Below are 27,517 nucleotides of genomic sequence, written 5' to 3'. Positions count from 1 at the left end.
TGCTCTGAGTGCTTTCCTCCAGGGGCCGAGCATTGGTCATAAATCAACTGATGGCCTCGATGCTGTGGTACCAGTTGATCACGTTGGTCCATTTGCCACCAAGATCCAGAAGAAGCTTGTTGATTTCTTCTGGGGCAAGAGGAAACACTGGGTCTCTGCCACGGTCCTGAGTCTCCCAATTGAGGAGATTGGCCAGTCACTGTTGTGCAACCGTACACAGGCTGTGACTCTTTGCCTTCGGACACTGCAGAGATATCTGTACATTGAGCGTCCTCCCAGATGCTGTGCGCTGGCAATGTATTTTTTCCACCGGGGCACTGTCTTCAATATGACACACAGCTCCTGGCGGAGAACATTAGCCGTGCCTCTCTGAGGGAGTTGCGTGTCTTTTACCGGGATCTATTCAGAGTCTGGAACATGGTTGCCTCCAGTCAGGGTGCTCCCCCACCGGCGGAGGAGAGTGCTTTGAATGTCCGGGCGGCCAGCTTTGTAAACGGACCGATGGGCAGAGGAGTAGCCAAAGCCGCCAGACCATCCCTCACTGCGGGTGACAAGGGGGCTCGGGAGTGTTAAACATTCCTGGCCGAGCTGACCCCACTCAACCATAACTGCTCATCAGACCCAGGCCCCGAAACCCTCCTCAGAAGCCGGTCCCGTGCAAACTGAGCTGCCTCTCGGAAATGGAGGGGTTTTCTGTGCGGGCTGCTCCTGCACACTCTCCACTTCCTCACCCTCATCTGCCACCTGGACACGCCGTGGCAGTCTGTGTTGCCACCTGGTGGTGAAGAGAAACCCTGCAGGAGGTCTCTCTATGTGGGAGCCCTCCCCCTTTACATCGGGGACCTGGGGTGGAGGGTGCTGCACAGGGCAGTCCTGTGCAATAGACCTTTGAGCAGGTTCACAGACACCCAGGCCGCCTGTAATTTCTGCGGCCTGGGTGAGTCTGTGTTCCATGTTTATGTGGAGTGTGTGAGTTTGCAGCCCATTTTTGAGTATTTAAAGGGGTGGTTTCTCAAGTTTTGGTTGCACTTGAGCCCCACACTCTTGATCTTTGGGCACCCGGTGTGGAGTGGGTTGGGCCAGGAGGATGTTCTCCTCGTCAGTCTGCTCATGGGTCTGGCCAAGGTGGCAATTCACAGATCCATGCAGCAGGCCATCGGGGATCCATCTGCCCTGATTGCCTGCCCCTCTTCTGCGGTTAGGTTTGCACCCAGGTGTCCCTGGAGAAGGAGTATGCGGTGTCCGCCGGTTCGCTTGAGGCCTTCGGCTACTAGTGGGTGACATAGGGGCTGGACTGATCATAGATGCGGAGAATTGCATTTTAATTTGAGTTTTTGTTTTATTTATCTGATTTTAAGTAAAGTTATTTTTATAAATTGTACATAAAAGGGGGCCTGAGTATAAAGGCCACCTTCAAAAAAAAGGGGGATCAGATACAGAATAAAGCTCCCTCTACACTGTCCCAACAAACACTCCCAGAGCAGGTACAGCACAGGTTAAATACAGAGTAAAGCTCCCTCTACACTGTCCCATCAAACACTCCCAGGCAGGTACAGCACCAGTTAGATACAGAGAATATAAGAAATAGGAGCTGGACTTGGCCATTTGGGGTAAAGCTCCTTCTAAACTTCATTGGCTGTAAAGTGTTTTGAGACGTCCTGGTGTCATGAAAGGAGCTAAAAAATACAAGTCTTTCTTTAACAGAGGAGAAAAGGCCCAAAACTGGAACAGTCAACAGCAGCATTTCAATTAGTCTCCTCTTTTCCTGGAAACAAATACTCCACACACTGTGTTGGCAATAAAGCTGATTTATTTGACATTTATCCAGAATATTAAACTCCAGCCCAGTTTGGGTCATTAACATCAGCAGAAACAAACTCCAACTGTCAGAATGAACATGGTTCAGTCTGGATGTGATTATCAGCAGCAATAACAGCAGAATCCAACCCCTGCAGTCACTTGTGAACTTGCCGGTGTCTCAGTAAGTTTGATGAATTGTTGAATCCCTTCCCACACGTGGAGCAGGTGAACGGCCTCTCCCCAGTGTGAGTGTATTGGTGTTTCAGCAGATTATTTCTACGTTTAAAGCTCTTCTCACAGTCAGAACAGGTAAATGGCCTCTCCCCAGTGTGAACTTGCTGGTGTCTCTGCAGGTTGGATCGATCAGTGAATCCCTTCCCACACACGGAGCAGGTAAATGGCCTCTCCCCAGTGTGAGTGCGTTGGTGTTGCAGCAGTTCATTTCTACTTTTAAAGCTCTTGTCACAGTCAGAACATTTAAAAGGTCTCTGATCAGTGTGAACAAGTCGGTGTCTCAGCAGGTTTGACGACTGAGTGAATCCCTTCCCACACACGGAGCAGATGAACGGCCTCTCCCCAGTGTGAGTGCGTTGGTGTAGCAGCAGCTCATTTCTACTTTTAAAGCACTTCTCACAGTCACAACAGATAAAAGGTCTCTCTCCGGTGTGAACAAGTTGGTGTGTCTGAAGGTTGGATGGATAAGTGAATCCCTTCCCACAGTCAGAGCAGGTAAACGGCCTCTCCCCAGTGTGAGTGCGTTGGTGTGCGAGCAGATTTGAATGCCGAGTGAATCCTTTCCCACACAGAGAACAGGTGAACGGCCTCTCCCCGGTGTGAATACGTTGGTGTTGCATCAGATCATTTCTGCTTTTAAAGCTCTTCTCACAGTGAGAACATGGAAAAGGTCTCTCCTCAGTGTGAACTCGTTGGTGTGTCAGCAGCTCATTTCTGCTTTTAAAGCTCTTCCCACAGTCAGAACATTTAAAAGGTCTCTCATCAGTGTGAACTCGCTGGTGTGTCAGCAGATCAGATGACTGAGTGAATCCTTTCCCACACAGGGAGCAGGTGAACGGCCTCTCCCCAGTGTGAACTTGCTGGTGTTTCAGCAGAGAGGATGACCGAGTGAATCCCTTCTCACACACAGAGCAGGTGAACGGTCTCTCCCCAGTGTGAACTCGCTGGTGTGTCAATAGATCCTTTTTTCTTTTAAATGTCTTCTCACAGTCAGAACATTTAAAGGGTCTCTGATCGGACTGAACAAGTTGGTGTCTCGGAAGATCGGAAGACGGAGTGAATCCCTTTCCACACATGGAGGGGGTGAACAGCTTCTCCCCAATGTGACTGTGCCAATGAGTTTCCAGCTGGGATGGGGAATTGAATCCCTTCCCACAGTTGCACGGTTTCTCCATGGTGTGGGGGTCCTTGTTTCTCTCCAAGTTGGACACTCACTTGAAGCCCTATCCACACACAGAACAGGTTTACAGCTTCTCCCTGTTGTAAATGGTGTGATTTTATTCAGGCTGTGTAACTGCTTAAAGCTGTCTCCACAGTCAGTGCACTGGAACACTCTCACTTGGTTGTGTGTGTCTTGGGTCTTGGTGCTTTTCCAGTCACACTGATGTTTGAAATCTTTTCCCACAGACAGAACAGAAAAACATTTTATATTCAGGTCCTGATGAATCGTGTGACTCTGTCAGATCTTGATTTGCTGCTTGGTTTGCGCTTCCGTCTTCAAATCCTTCCCTTCTAATCCCCTGTAAAAGGAGTTTACAAAAGCCATCACTGTCAGTCCAGGATAGAAATTCACAACATTCTCTCCTCCTGCTTCCTGGCCCAGGATGGCCACGCAGGTGCCCTGCTGCGCATTTCCTCCTAGAAAGTTGACAGCTATTAACTCTGGCCTGTCACCGGGAGAAATCCCAGAGCCATCACACTGCTTGGTGCAAACATGGGACCGGTAGCTTCTTATTCTGGGTTTGAGACCTACACTGGGTGTTTGTAAATTGGAAAATGTTCCCTGCTTTATAGTGGGGCTGCACTCGGTGTGTGTGAAGCCTGCGTTGGCCCCTGGGTTTACTAACCTGTTCCCTCCAGCCTCCTCCTTCCAGCTCCATTACATTTCCTGTACTTTTGCTCTCATCCCAGAAGCACGATAGGGTTTATCTTATCCTCACCTGCCACCACAATGGCCTCCACATCATTTCCCCCATCTCCAGTGTGATGTCACCACCAAATACATCGTCCCCTCTCCTTTCAGCATTCTAGTGGGACCATTCCCTCTGCAACATCCTGTCCAAACCTGTATCGCATCCACCACCCCCTCCCCTTTCCATGCAAGCACAGGAGATTTAACAACTGCCCTTTTAACTCCTCACTTCTCAGTGTCCAAGGACCCGAACACCTGCTGAAGGCGCAACAGCGATTTACTTATACTTCTTTCAATTTAGTATACTATATTCACTGCCCACGATGTGGGCTCCTCTACATCGGGGACAGCAAATGCAGATTAGGTGATCACTTTGTGAAACACCTCCGTTCAGCTCGCAAGCATTGCCCTGATCGTCTGTCATCTGAATTCTCTGTTCTGCTCCCACTCTGCCCTCTCTCTCACCAGCCTCCTAAACTGTTTGAATGAAGGTCAACAGAAGCTCGAGGAACAGCAGCTTACCTTTCAATTTAGTGATTCAGTCTTCCGGACTCAACACTGAGTTCAACAATTTCAGATTATTTCCGTGCTAATTCAGTGGAATGTAAACAGTGATCCCGGCAACTTCAGGATAGGTGGTGAGAAACCCATTGTGTTCAGAGTTCGAATAAAATCAATGTCTGCAAATCATCCTCACCTGTAAAAGGAGTTTACAAGTCATCACTGTCAGTACAGGCTTGAAATTCAGAACAGACAATTCTAATTTCTGTAGAACATTTTTTTCCCCTTGTTCCCCCAAAGCTGTAATTCCCTGTCCCACACACTCTCACTCCTCCCTGTGCTGAAATCCAAACCCATTTCACCATCTCTTTCCTCTACTGCCAGCTTTCTCCCTCCTGTACTCTGACTGGGTTTAGTTCTCCAGCCCCTATGTGCACTGGGACCCTGAAGCTCCGCCCACTTTTCGTGTCGTCATCAGGTTGCCGCGCATGCGCTCTACGCCCCATTCAGCCAAGATGGCGCCCGTTAAACTGTTGTTCGCGGGAAAAAGCCCCGGAGCAGCAAATACGGGACCTGGATGTTCTTATTCGGGGCTTGCGGCCTACACCAGGTGTTTCTGAAGCCTCCCGCCCACCTGCCGGCTCCATTCCTCCCCTCCACCGCGCCGACTCTCACCAGCTGCAAAAGCGTCTCCAGCACTCGCAACTCTGATCAAAGTGACAGTGCGCATGCTCCAGATTACAGTCCAGCACTGCGTCTGCGCGCTGCGCTCCAATAGAGTGAATAGGGCATATTCTATTCTGCCAAGAATGCTGGGTAGCAGCCCCGCCATTGAAAATGCTGATTACGGAATAGAAAATTATTTTTTTGTGATAAAATTGACATTAATTTACAAATTACTCATACAGAAACCATACTTTTCGATAACTGAGTCCTACATGTAATTTATAACAGCTTTGGATATACTTGCCTGAGAGGGAGTGCAATGTAGACTCACTGGACTGATTCTATGATTGTCCCATGAGGAAAACTTGAATAGACCAGGCCTCTATTCGCTCGAGTTTAGAAGAATTCGAGGTGATCTGATTGAAACATATAAAATTCATAATTCATAGGGTAGATCCTGGAAAGATGTCTCCCCCGGCTGGGGAGTCTAGAACTAGGAGTCTCAATCTCAGAATAAGACTTCAGCCATTTAAGACTGAGATGAGGAGAAACTTTTTTCACTCAGGATTGAAATTCTCTACCTCAGAGGGCTGTGTATGCTTTGTCCCTGAGTACATTGAAGACAGCAAGCGATAGATTTTTGGATACTAGGACAATCAAGGAATATGTGAACAGTGTGGGAGGGTGGGTGGCAGGTAGATCAGTTACAATATTATTGAATGACAGAACAGATGCTTTCCACCTCACAGTCTCTCTATTTGAAATCTTTAATACATTATAACCATGCCACACACAGAATCTGATGTCATTTTTTTCAAATGGTTAGACAGAAATATTTGGCACCACACTTCAATTAAGACTACATCTGAGATAGAGCGAAAGAGACAGTGATATGGACAGAGAGAGACAGTGAAAGAGATAATGAGAAAGAGGGACAGAGGTGCAACTCAGAAAGAAATTTAGGAGAATAGAATTAGCGAGAGACAGGAATAGAGAGAGAAAGGAGAGACACAGAGATGAAGAGACAGAGAGATACACACATAGGGTGTAGGTGACAGTTTTAATCTTTTATGCCCCTAGTTTATAACTGTGACTTGGATTTGGATGTTGCTGAGAGATTGTCTGTGTAACTGATAGAGGGAATCCTGGATTCTTGCAGTGCTATTTTATTTTAAAATGTTCCTGCCTTGTCTTTTCATCAATTCCTACCTAAAACAGATTTATCTGGCTATGACCAGATTGCTGTTTGTTGGATCTTGCTGTGCACAAATTAAAGTTGTTATCTTCAACCTGTTATAATTCCCAAATAATGCTTGTGTTTTAGACAGTGCAATGGTGAATTTCTCTCTCTCCCTGTGCCTTTCCATCTTTCTGAGAGAAATGGGAGGACAGAGAGAAAGGAGACAGAAAGAGAGAGAGAAAAGGCAGAGTGAGGGAAATAGTGGGAGAGACAGCAAAACAGAGGGCAGGGAGATGAAGAGACAAAGGATTTGGGGTCTCCAGTGTGAGTGCCCAGCATCCAGAGAAAGGCCCCTCAGTCACATCCTTCCAGAAGGTCTGATTTGAAAAAATAAATGCTGGGACCATGATTTTAAGAAGTCTCCCAAAGGAATCATCAGCTTCTTCCCAGTTTAATGAGGAATCAAGCACTTTCTGGGGGCTGAGGGGATGTCCCCAGACTTGAAATACACATGGGTTGGGGTCGGTGAGTTTACAGCAGGCGTGAGGATGGGGAAGGAATGCAGCCCATGCCCCATCTGGACATAATCATATTGCTGCTTGCTGTACACAAATTGTCTGCAGTGTTTCCGGCATTTTAACAGCGACCAAACTTTAAAAATTAATTTATTGACTGTAAAGCAATCAGGAGGGCATGAAGTAAGTCCTGAGCCTGTGTAGAGGCTTGTTATCATTCCCAATTAATGCTTGTGTCTCAGGCAGTGCTATGAAATTTGAGGGTTAAATGAACCCCACTTTACTTCATTTTACTGTGGTTCTGATTGTGGATTTCTCTGTCCCTCTCTCTAGCTTTCTCTCTCCCTATTTCTCCCCAGTCTTCTATTCTTTTTTCTATTTAAACTTGTAATAAATAATAAAATACCACAGACAAGAATGTGATTAGAAGTGGGAGAGGATGGGAAAGGAGTGGCTCCTATTTATCTGCCTAATATCACGTTGCCACTTGTGGGATCTTGCTGTGCACACATTGCCTTCAGCCTTTTGGCCTTTGTAGCAATGACCACATTTCAGAAATTAATTCATTGTCTAAATTTAACAGCATCAGGAGTGCTGTCACAAAGTTTGTTATAATTTCTGAATAATATTTATGATTTAGGCAGTGAGATGAATTTTGAGGTTTAAATGCAATGTGAAGCAGCCATTTTACAAACGACATAAGGGGATGTGAGGATAGTGGGGGGAATAGGCATTGAAGTGGATGATCAGCCATGATCACATTGAATGGCAGGGCAGACTCGATGGGCTGAATGGCCTACCCCTGCTCCTATGTTCCATTTTAACTCGTCACTGAATTTCTGATTGTGGATTTCTGCCTCTGTCTTTCTCTCTGAATGAGAGAGACGGAAGAGAGAAAGAAAAGAGTGAGGGAAACAGTGGGAGTGACAACAATACAGAGGGACAGTGGGATGAAGAGACACAGGACCTATGGGTCTCCAGTGTGTCATCACTGCCCAGCTCCCAGCCTCTGGAGTAAATCCTCTCAGTCACACCTTTCCAGAAGGTCTGATTTGCGAAAATAAATCCTGGGACAGTGATTTTAAAAGATCTCCTGAAGCAATCAGCAGCTTCTTCCCACTGTAACATTGAATGCACAAAACTCCATTACTGGGCTGAGTAGGTAAAGAGGCAGTGAACAGTAGAGGGACAGGGGATCAGTAGTATTTGTTTTTAAAGTGAGGCATAAACTAATCGTGAGACACAGAGTGAAATAGAGGGAGAGAAACAGATTGAAATGACAGGTGAAACACAGAGGGAGAGAGACAGGCTCTGGGGGTCTCCAGTGTTTAGTGACTGCCCAGTTCCCAGCCTGTGTAGGGAAGCCCCCATTCTCATGCCCTTCCCAAAGGTCTGATTTGTAATGATAAATCCTGGGACAATGATAGGGAATTAGCACCTTAATGGCAGTTTTAAAGAGAGTTTAGCAGCTTCTGGACAGACTGGGGCCTGGTCATGTCACTGTCCTCCTATTGATCAGCTGAAAGATGCAGCAAATGTTCTCAACAATGACCTTGTAGCGATAAGTTCACAGATCATCAAAAAGCAGCTCCCTGGAATGTCTCTGGTCAAAGCAGCCTTGATTAACATGACAATGGGCAAGATCTCAGCAACTAATAGCCCCTCTCACATTTTAAATCTGTTCAATCTTTATAGCGGGGGATGTGCAAATGGTGTTGCTGAGATTGTCCACGTTAGTGGGGGACAGGGAGAAAAGGAATCCTGAGATTTTGCTGTGCCTTTTATTTTAAAAAGTCTTTGCTTTCTTTTTACCATTGTTCCATTTCTCTGTCTGCAGGAGATTTTTTAGAAGCTGCAGCATGTCGATGCAGAGAGAGTGGGTGTGTGTTTTGGCAAGAGGAATCCTTGGATAAGAGCTTCCTCCAGAGGGAAAAAATAATAAAGATAGATGTTTCTCTGTGTCACTCATTCTTACCTACAGAAAAAATCTGGTGTTTTAGGTGGTTTGAGATATTTTTATAAGGGGGAGAGGGACAGTTGAAATACAAAGGTTGAGAAGCGCTGCTCCAGAGCACCCAATATAACCTATATATTTCACCCTCTCCATCTCTTCCTGCAATGTTATCTCTGCACCTCCCTGGCTGTTCTTATCTCATCCTCTCCATGTCTTTCTTTATATCTCTGTATTTCTATCTCTCGACATCCTTTATTTCTCTGCCTCTCCATATTTCTACAAGTTCTTAATCTTTTTTCTCTCTCTCTCTCTCTCCATCTCTTCCAGCCCTTCCCTCTCTCTGTCAATGGCGCAGTGGTTAGCACTGCAGCCTCACAGCTCCAGCGACCCGGGTTCAATTCTGGGTACTGCCTGTGTGCAGTTTGCAAGTTCTCCCTGTGTCTGCGTGGGTTTTCTCCGGGTGCTCCGGTTTCCTCCCACAAGCCAAAAGACTTGCAGGTTGATAGGTAAATTGGCCATTATAAATTGCCCCTAGTATAGGTAGGTGGTAGGGAAATATAGGAACAGGTGGGGATGTGGTAGGAATATGGGATTAGTGTAGGGTTAGTATAAATGGGTGGTTGATGGTCAGCACAGACTCGGTGGGCCGAAGGGCCTATTTCAGTGCTGTATCTCTAAACTAAACTAAACAATTTCTCAGTAATTGGTCCAGAAACCCAAGTTCAAGGATCCTCTGCTATGCTCCAGTCCGGATGTGATTATTAACAGCCTCCGGAACTGCCTGCATAGTGACGGTTGGACGTGTAGAGGGAGCAGTGGGAGCTGCAGCAGTGCTACCCTGGGCTGCTGAGGTGGAGTTGGCCCGGAGGTTGGGGCAGCTCTTACGAACATGTCCCACCCCCTTGCAGACATGGCACCATGCATAAATAGCTGGCGACGGAAGGAGTAGGCATGTCGAAGGCTGCTTTCCCAAAACAAAGTGGGACTGGGGTGATCTCCGACCTCACCTCCCCCAGCTGGTGCAGGTGAGGGAGAGGAGCTCACTAGGAATAAAGGGATTGGATAGAGTTATGTGCTCCACAAGCAGGAAAGTCCCTCCCACAGTGAACCCCTTGGTTAGGGCCAGGGATACCGGCCCTTCGGTCTTTAGAAAAAGACAGCTTTCCCCTACACCGTAAAGGTTGCAACAAAGGCTGAGGGACCAACGACTTTGGCCTTCGCCTTCATGCAAGCTTCAACAGACATATTAGGACGGGCAGAGCTCTTCACACCATAGATACTGATGAGTAATTTGAAAGGTAATGGGGCCACATGGGTGGCCACTGAGGCTGCAGCCACATAGGTGTGAGTGGGCCCTGACACGGGCGCAGATGGATTTGTCATTGGGTCCAACCCCAAATGTAGGCCCACAAATGTCAAAAATAAAAAAAGGGCTTGCAAGAAAAATAATAAATAAGTAAATATATTAGGAGAGAGACTGAACCGAAACAGAAAAAGGGAAAGACAGGCTGAGAGTGATGACTTGCTCCACTGAGGTGGTATATAGAGAACAGTTTAAACAGTCTTTTGCCAGCACTCTTGGTCTTTGGGTCTTGTGGTTGATGGAGGCATCTTCACCTTGGTCAGCTGAAGTTGCCCAGACACTATCTGTCTCCTTAGCCAGAAAGCTCCAGCTGACCCAGGCTGGGCAACTGGGGTGGGGAGGGAGCTTCCTGTGTGTTTAATGAAACTGCACAGCGCCCTTCAAAATTGGCAGTCCCACCCCGTTATTCCAGACTCTTCTTCCTCCAACAGTCCAAAACAAAGAAAATTTCTGGTGTTCTAACACCCACCTCCAAACAGAGCCATGTTTCCAAAAGTTTCTTTCTTTGTAAATGTTGTTATAAAAGCTGCAGCTCTCGCTCTCTCTCTCTGTTCAGTTGCATCTCATCTCCCCAGTTGCACAACCTCCATCTGCCACCAGCACTGTCAGCTGAGGCTTGCTGCTGCACTCAGCAGTCCTCAATCAGGCAGCATTAAAACTCAATGCTGTACCTGCCCTGGGAGTGTTTGATGGGACAGTGTAGACGGTAGAGGGCTCTTTACTGTGTATCAAACAGTGTCTTTTTTCTTTTTTTTCAGGCCCTTTTTATTTTATTGACGGGGTCTTTATTTCCCAGGCCCCTTTTATGTGTATTTTAAATAAATAACTTTATTAAAACAAGGAAATAAAACAAAATAAATTAAAATGCTGCTCTCGGCAACAATGATGCACTCCACAGCCTGCGCTCCACTGATTGCAGAAGGCCTCAAGCAAATTGACTGACACTGTATGTTCCCTCTCCAGGGATACCCAGGCACAAATGTAATCTCAGTAGAGGGGCAAGCAATCAGAGAAACTGAGGCTGTTCTCCTTACAGAGGAGGAGGCTGAGAGGAGATTTGATAGAGATATTCAAAATCATGAGGGGACTATAAATAGAGAGAAACTGTTCCCATTGGGGGAACTGTTGAGAACAAGAGTTTTCTTCTTCTTTGGCCTCCTTATCTCGAGACACCATGGGCAAGCGCCTGGAGGTGGTCAGTGGTGTGTGGAGCAGCGCCTGGAGTGGCTATAAAGGCCACGTCTAGAGTGACAGGCTCTTCCACAGGTGCTGCAGAAAAATTTGTTTGTCGGGGCTGTTACACAGTTGGCTCTCCCCTTGCGCTTTTGTCTTTTTTCCTGCCAACTGCTAAGTCTCTTCGACTCGCCACACTTTAGCCCCGCCTTTATGGCTGCCCGCTAGCTCTGGCAAATGCTGGCAACTGACTCCCACGACTTGTGATCAATGTCACAGGACTTCATGTCGCATTTGCAGACGTCTTTAAAGCGGAGACATGGACGGCCGGTGGGTCTGATACCAGTGGCAAGATCGCTGTACAATGTGTCCTTGGGGATCCTGCCATCTTAGATGCGGCTCACATGGCCAAGCCATCTCAAGCGCCGCTGACTCAGTAGTGTGTATATGCTGGGGATGTTGGCCGCCTCGAGGACTTCTGTGTTGGAGATACAGTCCTGCCACCTGATGCCAAGTATTCTCCGGCGGCAGCGAAGATGGAATGAATTGAGACATCACTCTTGGCTGACATACGTTGTCCAGGCCTCGCTGCCATAGAACAAGGTACTGAGGACACAGGCCTGATACACTCGGACATTTGTGTTCCGTGTCAGTGCGCCATTTTCCCACACTCTCTTGGCCAGTCTGGACATAGCAGAGGAAGCCTTTCCCATGCGCTTCTTGATTTCTGCATCTAGGGACAGGTTACTGGTGATAGTTGAGCCTAGGTAGGTGAACTCTTGAACCACTTCCAGAGCGTGGTCGCCAATATTGATGGATGAAGCATTTCTGATGTCCTGCCCCATGATGTTCGTTTTCTTGAGGCTGATGGTTAGGCCAAATTCATTGCAGGCAGCCGCAAACCTGTCGATGAGACTCTGCAGGCACTCTTCAGTGTGAGATGTTAAAGCAGCATCGTCAGCAAAGAGGAGTTCCCTGATGAGGACTTTCCGTACTTTGGACTTCGCTCTTAGACGGGCAAGGTTGAATATCCTGCCCCCTGATCTTGTGTGGAGGAAAATTCCTTCTTCTGAAGACTTGAATGCATGTGAAAGCAGCAGGGAGAAGAAAATCCCAAAGAGTGTGGGTGCGAGAACACAGCCCTGTTTCAAGCCACTCAGGATAGGAAAGGGGTCTGATGAGGAGCCGCCATGTTGAATTGTGCCTTTCATATTGTCATGGAATGAGGTGATGATACTTAGTAGCTTTGGTGGACATCCAATCTTTTCTAGTAGTCTGAAGAGACCACATCTGCTGACGAGGTCAAAGGCTTTGGTGAGATCAATGAAAGCAATGTAGAGGGGCATCTGTTGTTCGCGGCATTTCTCCTGTATCTGACGAAGGGAGAACAGCATGTCAATGGTCGATCTCTCTGCACGAAAGCCACACTGTGCCTCAGGGTAGACGCGCTCGGCCAGCTTCTGGAGTCTGTTTAGAGTGAATCGAGCAAAGACTTTCCCCACTATGCTGAGCAGGGAGATTCCACGGTAGTTGTTGCAGTCACCGCGGTCACCTTTGTTTTTATAGAGGGTGATGATATTGGCATCGCGCATGTCCTGAGGTACTGCTCCCTCGTCCCAGCACAGGCATAGCAGTTCATGTAGTGCTGAGAGTATAGCAGGCTTGGAACTCTTGATTATTTCAGGGGTAGTGCTGGATGTAACCCTGATAGAATCTGAAAGAATATCCTATGATTGGTACACTATTCGGGTGCCCCGAACACCCAAAAAGCCACGAACGGCTCCTCGGCTGCAACTTCAAAGCGCCCGCGGGAGGTGGCTCGGAGAGCATCTGCAGCACACTGTCGGCAATGCTGGTACCAGCGCATGAGGATGTCGCTCACCTCCCGAAAGATGCGGACGAGATTTCCAGGCGTCGATGGTGGGAACTGAGGAAATGGCTTATTACCTGCACCCACTTTCCCCCCCTTCCCTTTCCCCCCCTTCCCCTTCCCAGCTCCACTCTCTCAGCTCACCCCCCACCCCCCTCACAACCCCATCCCAGCACCCCCCTCGCACCATCTTCCCCCTCCACCCCCTTACAGCCCCCTTCCCAGCTCCCCCTCGCACCCCCTTCCCTCCACCCCTCCCCCTCGCACCCCCTCCTCCCACCAGCATCATCCTACTCCTGTGTCGGGGCCCTAACAACCCCACTGCCTTGTGGGCGTCTCGGGAGAGACCAAGGCTAAGGGAGTAAACCCTAACAGAAAATCCGGAGCGGAACCCCGTAGGCGGTCATGTGTCACCTTTGGCATGTTTCCGGCAGTTCCTGCAGCCATACCGGTGCCAAACGTCGTGCTCTGCACTCCTTTGGACCCCACCAGAAAGGCCGAGAGGGGTGTTTTGACGATTGGGCAACTCTCAACCTCCATAAACTTGCCCAGGCATGAGCCATGGAGAGGTCACTCCATAGTTGCCTCACAGCGACTGAAACAACACGGAAGGCAGCAGTTGCGGGTTATAAGTCCAGCTAAATTGGCGTAGAAACTGGGCGCCACGGGTTGCCTTTGTTGGTGGGAGAGGTCATCACACCTCACTGGACAGCTACTGCCCGCCTCAAACCGGGCAGCCCCTGGTCAATAAGGTTCTGTCCCGCCACAGTCTACCTGCTTCAATGGGTGCTTGGAACTCAGGGTCATTGCCGGAAAGATGGACTGCAACACCGCACCAAACAACATGAAAAAAGGAAAGAAGGTACCAGCCCTTCGCTTTGCAAGCTGGAACGTCAGAACTATGTGTCCTGGCCTGTCAGAGGACCTTACACAGATCAACGATTCTCGGAAGACCGCCATCATTAACAACGAGCTCAGTAGACTCAATGTAGACATTGCAGCACTTCAGGAGACACGCCTCCCAGCGAGTGGTACCTAGCAGAGCAAGACTACACCTTCTTCTGGCAGGGCAGGGATCCTGAAGAACCAAGACAGCATGGAGTGGGCTTCGCCTTCGGAAACTCCTTGCTCAGCATGATAGAGCCTCCCTCAAATGGCTCGGAACGCATACTGTCCATCCGACTGCTCACCACCTCTGGTCCAGTACACCTACTCAGCATCTATGCTTCAACACTCTGCTCCCCACCTGAAGCTAAAGATCAGTTCTACGAGGAACTCCATAACATCATTAGCAGCATCCCCAAAACCGAACACCTATTCCTGCTGGGGGACATTAATGCCAGGGTTGGGGCCAACCATGACTCATGACCCTCCTGCCTTGGGCACTATGGCGTTGGAAGGATGAATGAGAACGGGCAGAGACTGCTTGAGTTGTGTACCTATCATAACCTCTGCATCGCCAACTCGTTCTTTCACACTAAACCCTGTCACCAGGTTTCATGGAGGCACCCAAGATCGCGTCGTTGGCGCCAGCTAGACCTCATCGTCACAAGGCGATGTCCTGATGTATTGTTGTAGTGCCTTTCGTGACAAATCTTTTTAACAGAGGAGGAAAGGCCCAAAAATGGAACAGTAAACAGCAGGTTTTCAATTAGTTTCCTCTTTTCCTGGAGAGAAACAAAGACTCAACACACTGTGTTGGAAACAAAGCTGATTTATTTGACATTGATCCAGAATATTAAACTGCAGCCCACTTATAGGGGTGATTACCATCAGCAGAAACAAACTCCAACTATTAGAATCAACATGGTTCAGTCCTGGATGTGATTAACAGCAGCAACAACAGCAGAATCCAACCCCTGCAGTCACTTGTGAACTCGCTGGTGTCTCAGCAGGGTGGATGAATTATTGAATCTGTTCCCACACACAGAGCAGGTGAACGGCCTCTCCCCAGTGTGAACTCGCTGGTGTTGCATCGGTACTTTCTGCTTTTAAAGCTTTCCTCGCAGTCAGAACATTCAAAAGGCCTGTTATTAGAGTGAATCTGCTAGCATGACAGCAGGTGGGATAACCGAGTGAATCCCTTCCCACACACAGAGCAGGTGAATGGCCTCTCCCCAGTGTGAGTGCATTGGTGTTTCAGCAGATTGTTTCTGCTTTTAAAGCTCTCCTCGCAGTCAGAACATTTAAAAGGTCTCTTATTAGAATGAACCAGCTGGCGTGACAGCAGGCGAGATAACCGAGTGAATCCCTTCCCCCACACGGAGCAGGTGAATAGCCTCTCGCTGATGTGAACTTGCTGATGTGTCATTAGATCCTTTTCTCTTTTAAATCTCTTCTCACAGTCAGAACATTTAAAAGGTCTCCGTTCGGAGTGAACAAGTTGATGTCCCAGAAGTTTGGAAGACTGAGCGAATCCCTTCCCACACATGGAGGAGGTGAATGGCCTCTCCCCAGTGTGACTGAGTTGGTGAATTCCCAGCTCGGACGGGTAATTGAATCCTTTCCCACAGTCCCCACATTTCCATGGTTTCTCCGTGGTGCGGGTGTCCTCGTGTCTCTCCAGGTTGGACGCTCACTTGAAGCCTTGTCCACACACAGAATAGGTGCGCAGCTTCTCCCTGTTGTGAATGGCGGGATGTTTTTGCAGTCAGTGCATTGGAACACTCTCACTCGGGTGTGCTGTCTCGGTGCTTTGCCAGACACAATGATGTTTGAAATCTTTTCCCACACACAGAACAGACAAACATTTAACATTCAGGTCTTGATGTATCTGTCAGATCTTGATGTGATGACTGGTTTGAATTTCCTGTTTGCAAATCCTCTCCTTCTAACCCCCTGTAAAAGGAGTTTACAAAAACCATTACTGTCAGTCCAGGATAGAAATTCACAGCATTCTCTCCTCCTGCTTCCTCACCCAGATGGCTGCACATGCGCCCTATAAAGTTAACTCAGGCCTGTCACCAAGAGAAGCCCCACAACTGTCGCATCGCTCAGAAGAAATGTAGGACTGGTGGCTTCTAATTCAGGTTTTGAGGCCTACACCAGGTGTTTGTAAATCGCATAATGTTTTCTGTTTTATATTGGGGCCTGGGGCTGCACTCGGTGTGTGTGAAGCTCACGTTGCCCCAGAGTTTCTTAGCCCCCTCCCTCCAGCTCCATTCCATTTCCCGCACTTTTGCTCTCACCCCTTCCCTGTCTCTCAGACGTACAATCGGGTTCTCCTTGTCGTCACCTTCCACCCCACCAACCTCCACATTTAACACATCATCCTCCATCATTTCCCCCACCTCCAGTGTGATACCACCACCAAATACATCTTCCCCTCCCCTTTCAGCATTCTGGTCAGACCGTTCCCTCTGCAACACCCTGGTCCAAACCTCTATTACATCCAACACCTATTTCCTTTCCCATGTAAGCAAAGGAGATATAACACCTGCCCTTCTAAAAAGGAAGATTGCTGAGGGTAGTGTAGTTGATGTGGTCTATGTGAATTTTAGCAAGGCTTTTGACGAGGTCTCACATGGCAGACTGGTTAAAAAGTAAAAGTCCATGGGATCCAGGGAAACGCAGCAAGGCAGATACGAAATTGGCTCAGTGGCAGGAAACAAAGGGTAATTGTTGATGGCTGTTTTAGCGACTGGAGGACTGTTTCCAGTGGCATTCCGTAGGGCTCAGTACTGGGTCCCCTGCTTTTTGCGATCTTTGTTAATGACTTGGATGTATATGTAGGGGGCATGGTCAAGAAGTTTGCAGACAACACAAAAATTGGCCCTGCGGTTGACAGCGAGGAGTATAGCTGTAGTCTGCAGGAAGATATTGATGGACTGGTCAGATGGGCAGAAAAGTGGCAAATGGAATTGAAACTGGAGAAGTGCGAGGTGATGCATTTGGGGAGGTCAAACAAGGCAAAGGAATACACAATTATTGGGAGAATACGGAGAGGTGTAGAGGAAGTGAGGGACCTTGGAGTAAATGTCCACAGATCCCTGAAGGCATCAGGACAGGTAGATAAGGTGGTTAAGAAGGCATATGGAATCCTTCTCTTTATTAGCCGAGGTATACAATAGAAGAGCAGGGAGGTTATGCTGGAATTGTATAACTCATTGGTTAGGCCACAACTTGAGTACTGTGTGCAGTTCTGGTCAGGACATTACAGAAAGGATGTAATTGCACTAGAGAGAGTTCAGAGGAGATTTACAAGGATGTTGCCAGGACCGGAAAAATGCAACTATGAGGAAAGGTTGGATCGGCTGGGGTTGTTCTCCTTGGCACAGAGAAGGCCGAGGGGAGGTTTGATTGAAATGTACCAAATTTTGAGGGGCCTGGATAGAGTGGAGGTGAAGGGCCTATTTACCTTAATAGAGAAGTCAGTGATTAGGGGGCATAGATTTAAAGTGATTGGTATAACGATTAAAGGGGAGACGAGGAACAGTGCTTACACCCAGAGGGTGGTAATGGTCTGGAACTCACTGTCTGAAAGGGTAGTAGAGGCAGAAACCCTCAACTCATTTAAAAGCTGTCTGGATATGCACCTCAAGTGTTGTAACTTGCAGGGCTATGGACCAAATGCTGGAAGGTGGGATTCGGCTTGTTTTTCAGCTGGCACAGACACAATGGGCCAAGTGGCCTCTTTCTGTGCCGTAAACTTTCTACAATTCCAAATCCTCCCTTTTCACTGTCCACGGCCTCAAATACTCCCTCAAGGTGAAACAGAAATTTACTTGTACTTATTTCAATTTTATATATTGTTAAAGGCCTGCTCAGGCCAGGGAAAAAAAACAGACAGAACCGCATCGGACACAAGCCCGAGTCCCTCCATTTATTCCCCGCACGCGACCCAACCCCAGCTTGATCCGAGCCCGACTCGATCACCGGAATGTTCACTTTACCTACCTTACGATTCCGAATTCGTTTATTTTTCAACAACCTTTCAGTCCAATTAATAGCGCGAGTGTCCGACCCGGACCCGGACCGATCCGACCTGACCCGAAAGCCGGACCTGGAAGAGCGGCCCGACCCCAACACACGTCGTCGGGTCCCGTCGGGTTCGGGTCGGGTCGCAGGCCTTTAGTATACTGTAGTCACTTCTCACAATGCAGTCTCCTATACATTGGGAAGACAAAATGCGGATTGGGTGATCACTTTGTGGAACACCTCCATTCAGTTCGCAATCATGACCCTGAACTGGTCGCCTGTCATCTTAATTCTCTCTTCCACTCCCACTCTGCCCTGGGCCTCCTATACTGTCCTGATGAAGCTCAACAGAAGCTCGAGGAACAGCAGCTCATCTTGCAAGTTGGCACTTCAGCCTTCCAGACACAACACTGAGTTCAACAATTTCAGATCATTTCAGTTACAATTCAGTGAGATGTAAACAGTAACCCCAGCACTGACCAGCATCTTCAGGAGAAAAACCCCCTGTGTGCAGAGTGAGAATAAAATCATCGTCTGCAAATTCTCCCCTTCTTATATCCTGTAAAAGGAGTTTACAAAAGTCATCACTGTAAGTCCACGATAGAAATTCAAAATAGACAATTCTAGTTTCTATGGAACATTTTTTCCTCTCTTATTCCCTCAAGCTCCCTCTCCACTGTCCCATCAAACACTCCCAGAGCAGGTACAGCACAGATTAGAGATAAAGTAAAGCTCCCTCTCCACTGGCCCATCAAACACTCCCAGGACAGGTACAGCATGAGGTTAGATACAGAGTAAAGCTCCCTCAACACTGTCTCCATCAAACACTCCCAGGACAGGTACAGCACGGGGTTAAAAAAAAACAGGAAAAACAAATGGGTTAGATACAGAGTAAAGCTCCCTCTACACTGTCCCATCAAACACTCCCAGCACAGGTACAGCACAGGTTAGTTTAGTTTAGTTTAGAGATACAGCACTGAAACAGGCCCTTCGGCCCACCGAGTCTGTGCCATCAACCACCAATTTATACTAATCCAACACTAATTCCATATTCCTACCACATCCCCACCTGTCCCTATATTTCCCTACCACCTACCTATACTAGGGGCAATTTATAATGGCCAATTAACCTATCACCCTGCAAGTCTTTTGGCATGTGGGCGGAAACCGAAGCACCCGGAGGAAACCCACGCAGACACAGGGAGTGTGGAAGTGAGCAGAAAGGCATGGCACTATGCTTACTGGGAAATTTAGCCAAGTTAGGAATAATAGGAGCAGTTTGCTGAGCTTTGCTAGTGTAACTTAATTTTAAAGAAACAGCAATAACAGAATGCAGCTTGTAGCTAATCTAACCACAACCATCAGTCACAAGGTATCAGCAGAACCATGACAGATGTGGGGAGTGAGGCCAGAATGTTCGTTGCTGACTCCTCTGCTCCTGCTTTTTATCTTGCTTGTGTAAAACAATATTATATTAGTAACAAGTATGTATTGAGAATGGAGGGTATTGTTAACCTCAGTAACAGATGTACTGCACGTTATCGCATGGTTGAAGTTGAATTGTACTGCACTGATTGGTTAAACAAGGAGGTGTAGCATGAATCTTAATGTATAAACAGTAGTATCTGTATCACGAACAACACTTACTCTGGTGGACCCGACAGACTCCGGTGAAGTCAGTGCCGCTGTGTCAGAGTAAGTCCGCCGGCGACTGCGCAAATAAAGTAATTGATTTTAACTACACATCCGACTCGGTATATTTACTGAACCAGACTGAGGGCAAAAAGAACTCAGATTGTCAGGAGAACTTGCAAACTCCACACAGGCAGTACCCAGAATTGAACCCGGGTCGCTGGAGCTGTGAGGCTGCGGTGCTAACCACTGCGCCACTGTGTTAGATACAGAATAAAACTCCCTCTACACTGTCTCCATCAAACACTCCCAGAGCAGGTACAGCACAGATCAGATACAGAGTAAAACTCCCTCTACACTGTCTCCATCAAACACTCCCAGAGCAGGTACAGCACAGATCAGATACAGAGTAAAGCTCCCTCTCCACTGTCCCCATCAAGAACAAAAAAGTGTTAGATACAGAAAATGAAAGAAATAAGAGCAGGAGTTGGCTATTTGGGGTAAAGCTGCCTTTACACTTCATTGGCTGTAAAGTGTTTTGAGATGTCCTGATGTCATGCTACAAAAATGCAAGTCTTTCCTTAACAGAGGAAGAAAGGCCCAAAAATGGAACAGTAAACACCAGCATTTCAATTAATCTCCTATATTCCTGGAAACAAATACTCCACACACTATGTGTTAGAAATAAAGCTGACTTATTTGACATTTATCCAGAATATTAACCTCCAGTCTAGTTATTGGTGTTATTAACATTAGCAAAACAAACATCAACTGTCAGAATGAACATGATCAGTTTTGGATGTGACTAACAGCAGAATCCAACCCCTGCAATCACTTGTGAACTCGCTGGTATCTCAAGGCAGATGACTGAGTGAATTCGTTCCCACACTGGGCGGCACAGTGGCGCAGTGGTTAGCACCTCAGCCTCACAGCTCCAGCGGAGTGGAGTTTACAAGTTCTCCCTGTGTCTGCGTGGGTTTTCTCCGGGTGCTCCGGTTTCCTCCCACAAGCCAAAAGACTTGCAGGTTGGTAGGTAAATTGGCCATTATAAATTGCCCCTAGTATAGGTAGGTGGTAGGGAAATATAGGGAAATATATGGTTCCGAAGAAGGGTCACTGACCCGAAACGTTAACTCTGCTTCTCTTTCCACAGATGCTGCCAGACCTGCTGAGTGATTCCAGCATTTCTTGTTTTTGTTAGGGACAGGTGGGGATGTGGTAGGAATATGGGATTAGTGTAGGATTAGTATAAATGGGTGGTTGATGGTCGGCACAGACTCGGTGGGCCGAAGGGCCTGTTTCAGCGCTGTATCTCTAAACTAAACTAAACACACGGAGCAGGTGGACAGCCTCTCCCCAGTGTAACTGCGTTGAGGAGTTCCCAGCTCGGACGGGTAATAGAATGCCATCCCACAGTCCCCAAATTTCCACGTTTGTCCCTGGTGTGGGTGTCCTTGTGTCTCTCCAGATTGGACACTCACTTGAAGCATTGTCCACGCATAGAACAGTTGAACAGTTTCTCCCCGCTGTGAATAGTGTGATGCTTTTTTCAGGCTGTGCAACTGGTTAAAGTTCTTTCCACAGTCAGTGCACTGGAACACTCTCACTCGGGTGTGTGTGTCTCAGTGCCTTTCCAGCCACACTGATGACTGAAATCTTTTCCCCACAGACAGAACAAACATTTGATATTCAGGCCCTGATGGATCATGTGACTCTGTCAGATCTTGAAGCTGATCCGTGTTGATCACCACCTGCAGGAAGCACTGAAGGTGGCAAGGGCACAGAATATATTCTAGTTGGGGGACTTCAATGTCCATCACCAAGAGTGGCTCAGTAGCACCACTACTGACCGAGCTGGCCAAGTCCTGAAGGACACAGCTGATAGACTGGGTATGCGGCAGGTGGTGAGGGAAACAACAAGAGGGAGAAACATACTTGATCTCATTCTCACCAATCTGCTTGCCGCAGATGCATCTGTCCATGACAGCATTGGTAGGGGTGACCACCACACAATCCTTGTGGAGACAAAGTTCCACCTTCACACTGAGGATACCCTCCATCGTGTTGTGTGGCACTTTCACCGTGCTAAATGGGATAGATTTCGAACAGATCTAGCAACTCACAACTTGGTATCCATGAGGCGCTGTGGGCCATCAGCAGCAGCAGAATTGTATTCAACCACAATCTGTAACCTCATGGCCCGGCATATTCCCTACTCTACCATTACCATCAAACCAGGAGACCAACACTGGTTCAATGAAGAGTGCAGGAGGGCAGCATGACAGGAGCAGCACCAGGCATGCCTCAAAATGAGGCGTCAACCTGGTGAAGCTACAACACAGGACTACTTGCGTGCAGCATGCGATAGACAGAGCTAAGCGATCCCATAACCAATGGATCAGATCTAAGCTCTGCAGTCCTGCCACATCCAGCCGTGAATGGTGGTGGACAATTAAACAACTAACTGGAGGAGGTGGCTCCACAAATATCCCCATCTTCAATGATGGGGGAGCCCAGCACACCAGTGCGAAAGATAAGGCTGAAGCAGTTGCAACAATCTTCAGCCAGAAGTGCCGAGCTGATGATCCATCTCAGCCTCCTCCTGAAGTCCCCAGCATCACAGATACCAGACTTCAGCCAATTCGATTCACTCCGCGTGATATCAAGAAACGACTGAAAGCACTGGATACTGCAAAGGCTATGGGCCCTGACAATATTCCAGCAATAGTACTGAAGACTGTGCTCCAGAACTTGCCGCACCCCCAGTCAAGCTGTTCCAGTACAGCTACAACACTGGCATCTATCCAGCAAGGGGAAAATTACCCAGGTATGTCCTATATACAAAAAGCAGGACAGATGCAACCCAGCCAATTACTGCCCCATCAGTCTAATCTCAATCATCAGTAAAGTGCTGGAACGTGTCATCAACAGTGCTATCAAGCGGCACTTGCACAGCAATATCCTGCTCAGTGACGCTCAGTTTAGGTTCCATGGAGTCATAGAGTTATACAGCACAGAAACCGGCCCTTTGGCCCATCGTGGTTCTGCCAGGGCCACTCAGCTCCTGGCCTCATCACAGCCTTGGTTCAAACGTAGACAAAAGAGCTGAACTCAAGAGGTGAGGAGAGAGTGTCTGCCTTTGACATCACGGCAGCATTTGACCGAGTATGGCATCAAGGAGCCCGAGCAAAACTGGAGTCAATGGGAAACAGGGGGAAAATCTCTCTGCTGGTTGGAGTCATACCTAGCGCAAAGGAAGATGGTTGTGGTCGTTGGAGGTCAATCATCTCAGCTCCAGGGCATCACTGCAGGAGTCCCTCAGGGTAGTGTCTTAGGTCCAACCATCTTCAGCTGCTTCATCAATGACCTTAATTCAATCATAAGGTCAGAAGTGGGGATGTTCGCTGATGATTGCACAATGTTCAGCACCATTAGCGACTCCTCAGATACTGAAGCAATCTGTGTGGAAATGCAGCAAGACTTGGACAATATCCAGGCTTGGGCTGATAAGTGGCAAGTAACATTCGCACCACACAAGTGCCAGGCATTGACCATCTCCAACAAGAGAGAATCTAACCATCTCCACTTGACATTCAATGGCATTACCATCACTGAATCCCCCATTATCAGTACCTTGGGGGTTACCATTGACCAGAAACTGGAGTAGCTATATAAATACCGTGACTACAAAAGCAGGTCAGAGGCTAAGAATCCTGCAGCTATTAACTCACCTCCTGACTCCCCAAAGCCTGTCCACCATCTACAAGGCACAAATCAGGAGTGTGATGGAATACTCGTCACTTGCCTGGATGGGTGCAGCTCCAACAACTCTCTAGAAGCTCGACACCATCCAGGACAAAGCAGCCCGCTTGATTGGCACCCTGTCCACAAACATTCACTCCAACGCACAGTGGCAGCAGTGTGTACCATCTACAAGATGCACTGCAGTAATGCACCAAGGTTCCTTAGACAGCACCTTCCAAAGCCACAACTTCTACCAACTAGAAGGACAAGGACAGCAGACACAGGGGAATACCACCACCTGCAAGTTGCCCTCCAAGTCACACACCATCCTGACTTGGAACTATATCGCCATTCCTTCACTGTCGCTGGGTCAAAATCCTGGAACTCCCTTCCTAACAGCATTGTGGGTGTACCTAACTCCATGGACAGCAGCGGTTCAAGAAGGTAGCTCACCACCACCTTCTCAAGAGAAATTAGAGATGGGCAATAAATGCTGGCCTAGCCAGCGATACACAGATCCCATGAATGAATAAAAATAAAGTGCTGCTTGGTTTGTGTTTCCCGTCTTTAAATCTTCCCCTTTTAATCCCCTGTAAAAGGAGATAACAAAAGCCAGCACTGTCAGTCCAGGATAGAAATTCATAACATTCTCTGCTCCTGGCTTCCTGTAAAGATGGCAGCTGTTAACCTGAGCCTGTCACTGGGAGAAACCCCACAGCTGCTGCCCGGCTCGATGTAAATGCGGGACCAGTAGCTTCTTATTCTGGGTTTGAGGCCTACACCAGGTGTTTGTAAATCGGATAATGTTCCCTGTTTTATATTGGGGCCTGGGACTGCACTCAGTGTGTCTGAAGCCTGTGTTGCCCCAGAGTTTATCAACCCGCTCCCTCCAGCCTCCTCTATCCTGTTCCATTCCATTCTATCATAGAGCAGAGGTGGTGTCCATTTGGCCCATTGTACTGTACTGGCAGTGAAAATGCTATCAATCTGTCCCACTCCCCTGCTCTTTCCCCAGAGCCCTGCAAATCTTTCCTTATCAAATAAAAATCCTAATCACGTTTGAAAGTTATCACTGGATCTGCTCCCACCAGCCATTCAGGCAATGTATTCCATATCATCATAACTCACTGAGTAAAATCTCTCTTCATCTCCACCCTGGCTTTTTGCCAATTATTTTAAATCTGTGTCGCGTGGTTATCAACCATCCTGCAATTTCTCCCCATGTCGATCAAAACCCCTCAAAAGTTTCAACACCTGTATGCACTCTCTCCTTAACCTTCTCTGCTCTAAGAACAGTCCCAGCTTCTGCAGTCTCTCCACATAACTGAAACTCCTCATCGCTGAGACTATCCTAGTAAATCTTCCCTGCACCCTCTCTAAGGCCTTGACATCTTTCCTAAAGTGTGGTGCTCAGAATTGAACACAATGCTCCAGTTGAGGATTAACCAGTGTTTTATATTCAGTATAACTTCCTTGCTTTTGTGCTCCATGCTTCCATTAATAAAGCTAAGGACTTGATGAGCCTTTTTTAAAAAGAGCTTGATCAACCTGTCCTGCCACTTTCAAAGATTTGTGTACATACACTTCCAGCACTTTCTGTTCCTGCACTGTTTAAAATTATACCATTTAGTTCATACTGCCTCGCCTCATTCTTCCTTCTGAATCACTTTGGGATGTTCTGAGGGTGGGAAAGGTGCCAAATCAACACAAGAACTTTATTCCTCTTTTACAGCCCATTTAAAGTTGTAAGTTTTACTCCAAAATTTAAATTGGGGATTGATATTCAAAGTTAACGATTTTACTGCAAAAACGACTTCAGCTGGGAGTCGGTGAACTAAGAGGAAAGATCCCAGACAGCACTTCTTCAAGCTACACTACAGGCCCGACAACTCAATCAGGAGACCTCAGCAACTCCACATAGTGTCCACAGGGGAGTTCTCCTGGTGCAGTGGGACAAACATTCCTGCTTCAACCAACAGAACCATAAAAACTTGACGAATAGGCCAATCGTCCCATTGCTGTCTGTGGAATCTTACTGTGTACAAACTGGCTGCCAGGAAACAAGAACAACTTGTATTTATATAACAACTTATTGGAATAAAATATCCCAAGGCAATTCACAGGAAAGTTATAAAGCAACATTTAACACTGAGTCACATAAGGAGGTATTAGAGCAGATGGCCAAAGGTTTGGTCGAAGAGGGAGGTTTTAAGAAGCATCACCTATCAGGAAAGAGAGGTAGGGAGGTTTAGGAAGAGAATTCAGAGCCTCAGGCCTAGGCAGCTGAAAGTGTGGCCACCAAAGATGGAGCAATTCAAATCTGAGATGCTCAAGAGGCCAGAATTCGATAATGTCAGATATCTCTCAGGGATGTGGACCTGGAGATGACAGAGGTAGGCAGGAGCGAGGCTACGGAGGGATTTGGAAAGAAGGATGAGAATGTTAAAATCAAGACATTGCTTGACTGTGAGCTGATGTAGGTCAGCAAGCACGGAGGGTGATGGCTGAACGAGATTTGGTGTGAGTAAGCACACAGTCAGCAGAGTTTTGGATAGCCTCAAGTTTACGGAGGGTAGAATGTGGACAGCTGCCCAGGGGTGCATTGGAATAGTCAAATCTAGAGGAAACCAAGACATGAATGATGATTTCAACAATGAGGCCAGGGCGGAGTCGGGCAATGTTCTGCAGATGGGAGTAGGATGGCGCTCATCTTGGAGTTAAATATGACACCAAGATTGTGAACAGTCTGGTTCAGTCTCAGACAGTTGCCGGGGAGAGGGTTGCAGTTGGTAGCTATGGAATGATGTCTGTAGTACAGAACAAAGACCTTTGTCTTCCCAGTATATAACTGCAAGAAATTCCGGCTCATCCAGTCCTGGATGTCAGACAAGCAGTCAGATAATTTAGCAAAAGTGGAGGAGTTGAAAGAGGTGGTGGTGAGGTATTGCCAGCTGTTATTAGCATACATGTGAAAACTAACACTGTGTTTTCAGACAATGTCACTGAGTGGCAGTACGTAGAGGAGAAATAGGAAGTGCGGGGTGGGGGTGGCAAGGACAGATCGTTGGGGGAACACCAGAAGTAACTGTGCAGGAGTGGGAAGAAAAACCATTGCAAGTGATCCTCTGGCTATGATTAGATAACCAGGAATGAAACCAGGTGAGTGCAGCCCCACCCAGCTGGGGAACAACAGAAAAATGGTGGTAAAGGAGGCTGTGGTCAACATTGTCAAGTTCTGCAAATAGATAGAGAAGAGCAAGGATGGATGGTTTACCTTGGTTACAGCCGCATGGTATCTCATTTGAGACTTTGATAAGAACGGTTTCGATACTGTGGTGGGAAGGTAGACACCTGATTGGAGGAATTCAAAGATGGGCAAGGATTTAGGAGGCAACAACACTTTCACGGACTTGAGAGATAAGCGAGGTTGGTGATGGGGCAGTAGTTTGCAAGGACAGTGGGGCCGAGGGATTTTTTTGAGGGGATGATGGCAAACTTAAGAGAGAGGGATAGACATTTACAGACGACACAAAGATTGGCCCTGTGGTAGATAGTGAGGAGGATAGCTGTAGGCCGCAGGAGGATATTGATGGTCTGGTCAGATGGGCAGAAAAGTGGCAAATGGACTTCAACCTGGAGAAGTGTGAGGTGATGCATTTGGGGAAGTCAAACAAGACAAAGGAATACACGATTAATGGGAAAATACTGAGAAGTGTAGAGGAAGTGAGGGACCTTGGAGTGAATGTCCACAGATCCCTGAAGGTAGCAGGACAGGTCGATAAGGTGGTTAAGAAGGGATATGGAATACTTTCCTTGATTAGCCGAGGTATAGAATATAAGAGCAGGGAGGTTATGCTGGAACTGAATAACTCACTGGTTAGACCACAACTTGATTACTGTGTGCAGCTCTGGTCAAGACATTACAGTAAGGATGTAATTGCACTAGAGAGGGTGCAGAGATTTACAAGGATGTTGCTGGGACTGGAAAACTGCAGCTATGAGGAAAGATTGGATAGGCTGGCTTAGTTCTCCTTGGAACAGAGAAGGCTGAGGGGA

The 27,517-nt window shown here is 47.5% G+C and overlaps 1 protein-coding gene and 1 gene segment (V, D, J or C); one reads left to right on the top strand and one right to left on the bottom strand.

Annotated features, from left to right (window-relative positions):
- LOC137348552 (Ig heavy chain C region, secreted form-like) overlaps window positions 1–27,517 on the top strand; it is a 703,592-nt gene that overhangs the window by 147,637 nt on the left and 528,438 nt on the right.
- Window positions 1,843–4,581, bottom strand: LOC137348967 (zinc finger protein 271-like). The gene is made up of 2 exons (XM_068014204.1): window positions 4,469–4,581; window positions 1,843–3,554 (listed from the first exon to the last, which is right to left on the bottom strand). The coding sequence occupies exon 2, from the start codon at window positions 3,207–3,209 to the stop codon at window positions 1,956–1,958; it is 1,254 nt and encodes a 417-aa protein (XP_067870305.1). The 5' UTR covers window positions 3,210–3,554; window positions 4,469–4,581; the 3' UTR covers window positions 1,843–1,955.

The sequence above is a fragment of the Heterodontus francisci genome, chromosome 34 (genome assembly GCF_036365525.1).
Source record: "Heterodontus francisci isolate sHetFra1 chromosome 34, sHetFra1.hap1, whole genome shotgun sequence".
Taxonomy (NCBI): domain Eukaryota; kingdom Metazoa; phylum Chordata; class Chondrichthyes; order Heterodontiformes; family Heterodontidae; genus Heterodontus; species Heterodontus francisci.
The sequence above is the reverse complement of the archived record's forward strand: the minus strand, read 5'-3'. Positions and strand labels throughout refer to the sequence as shown.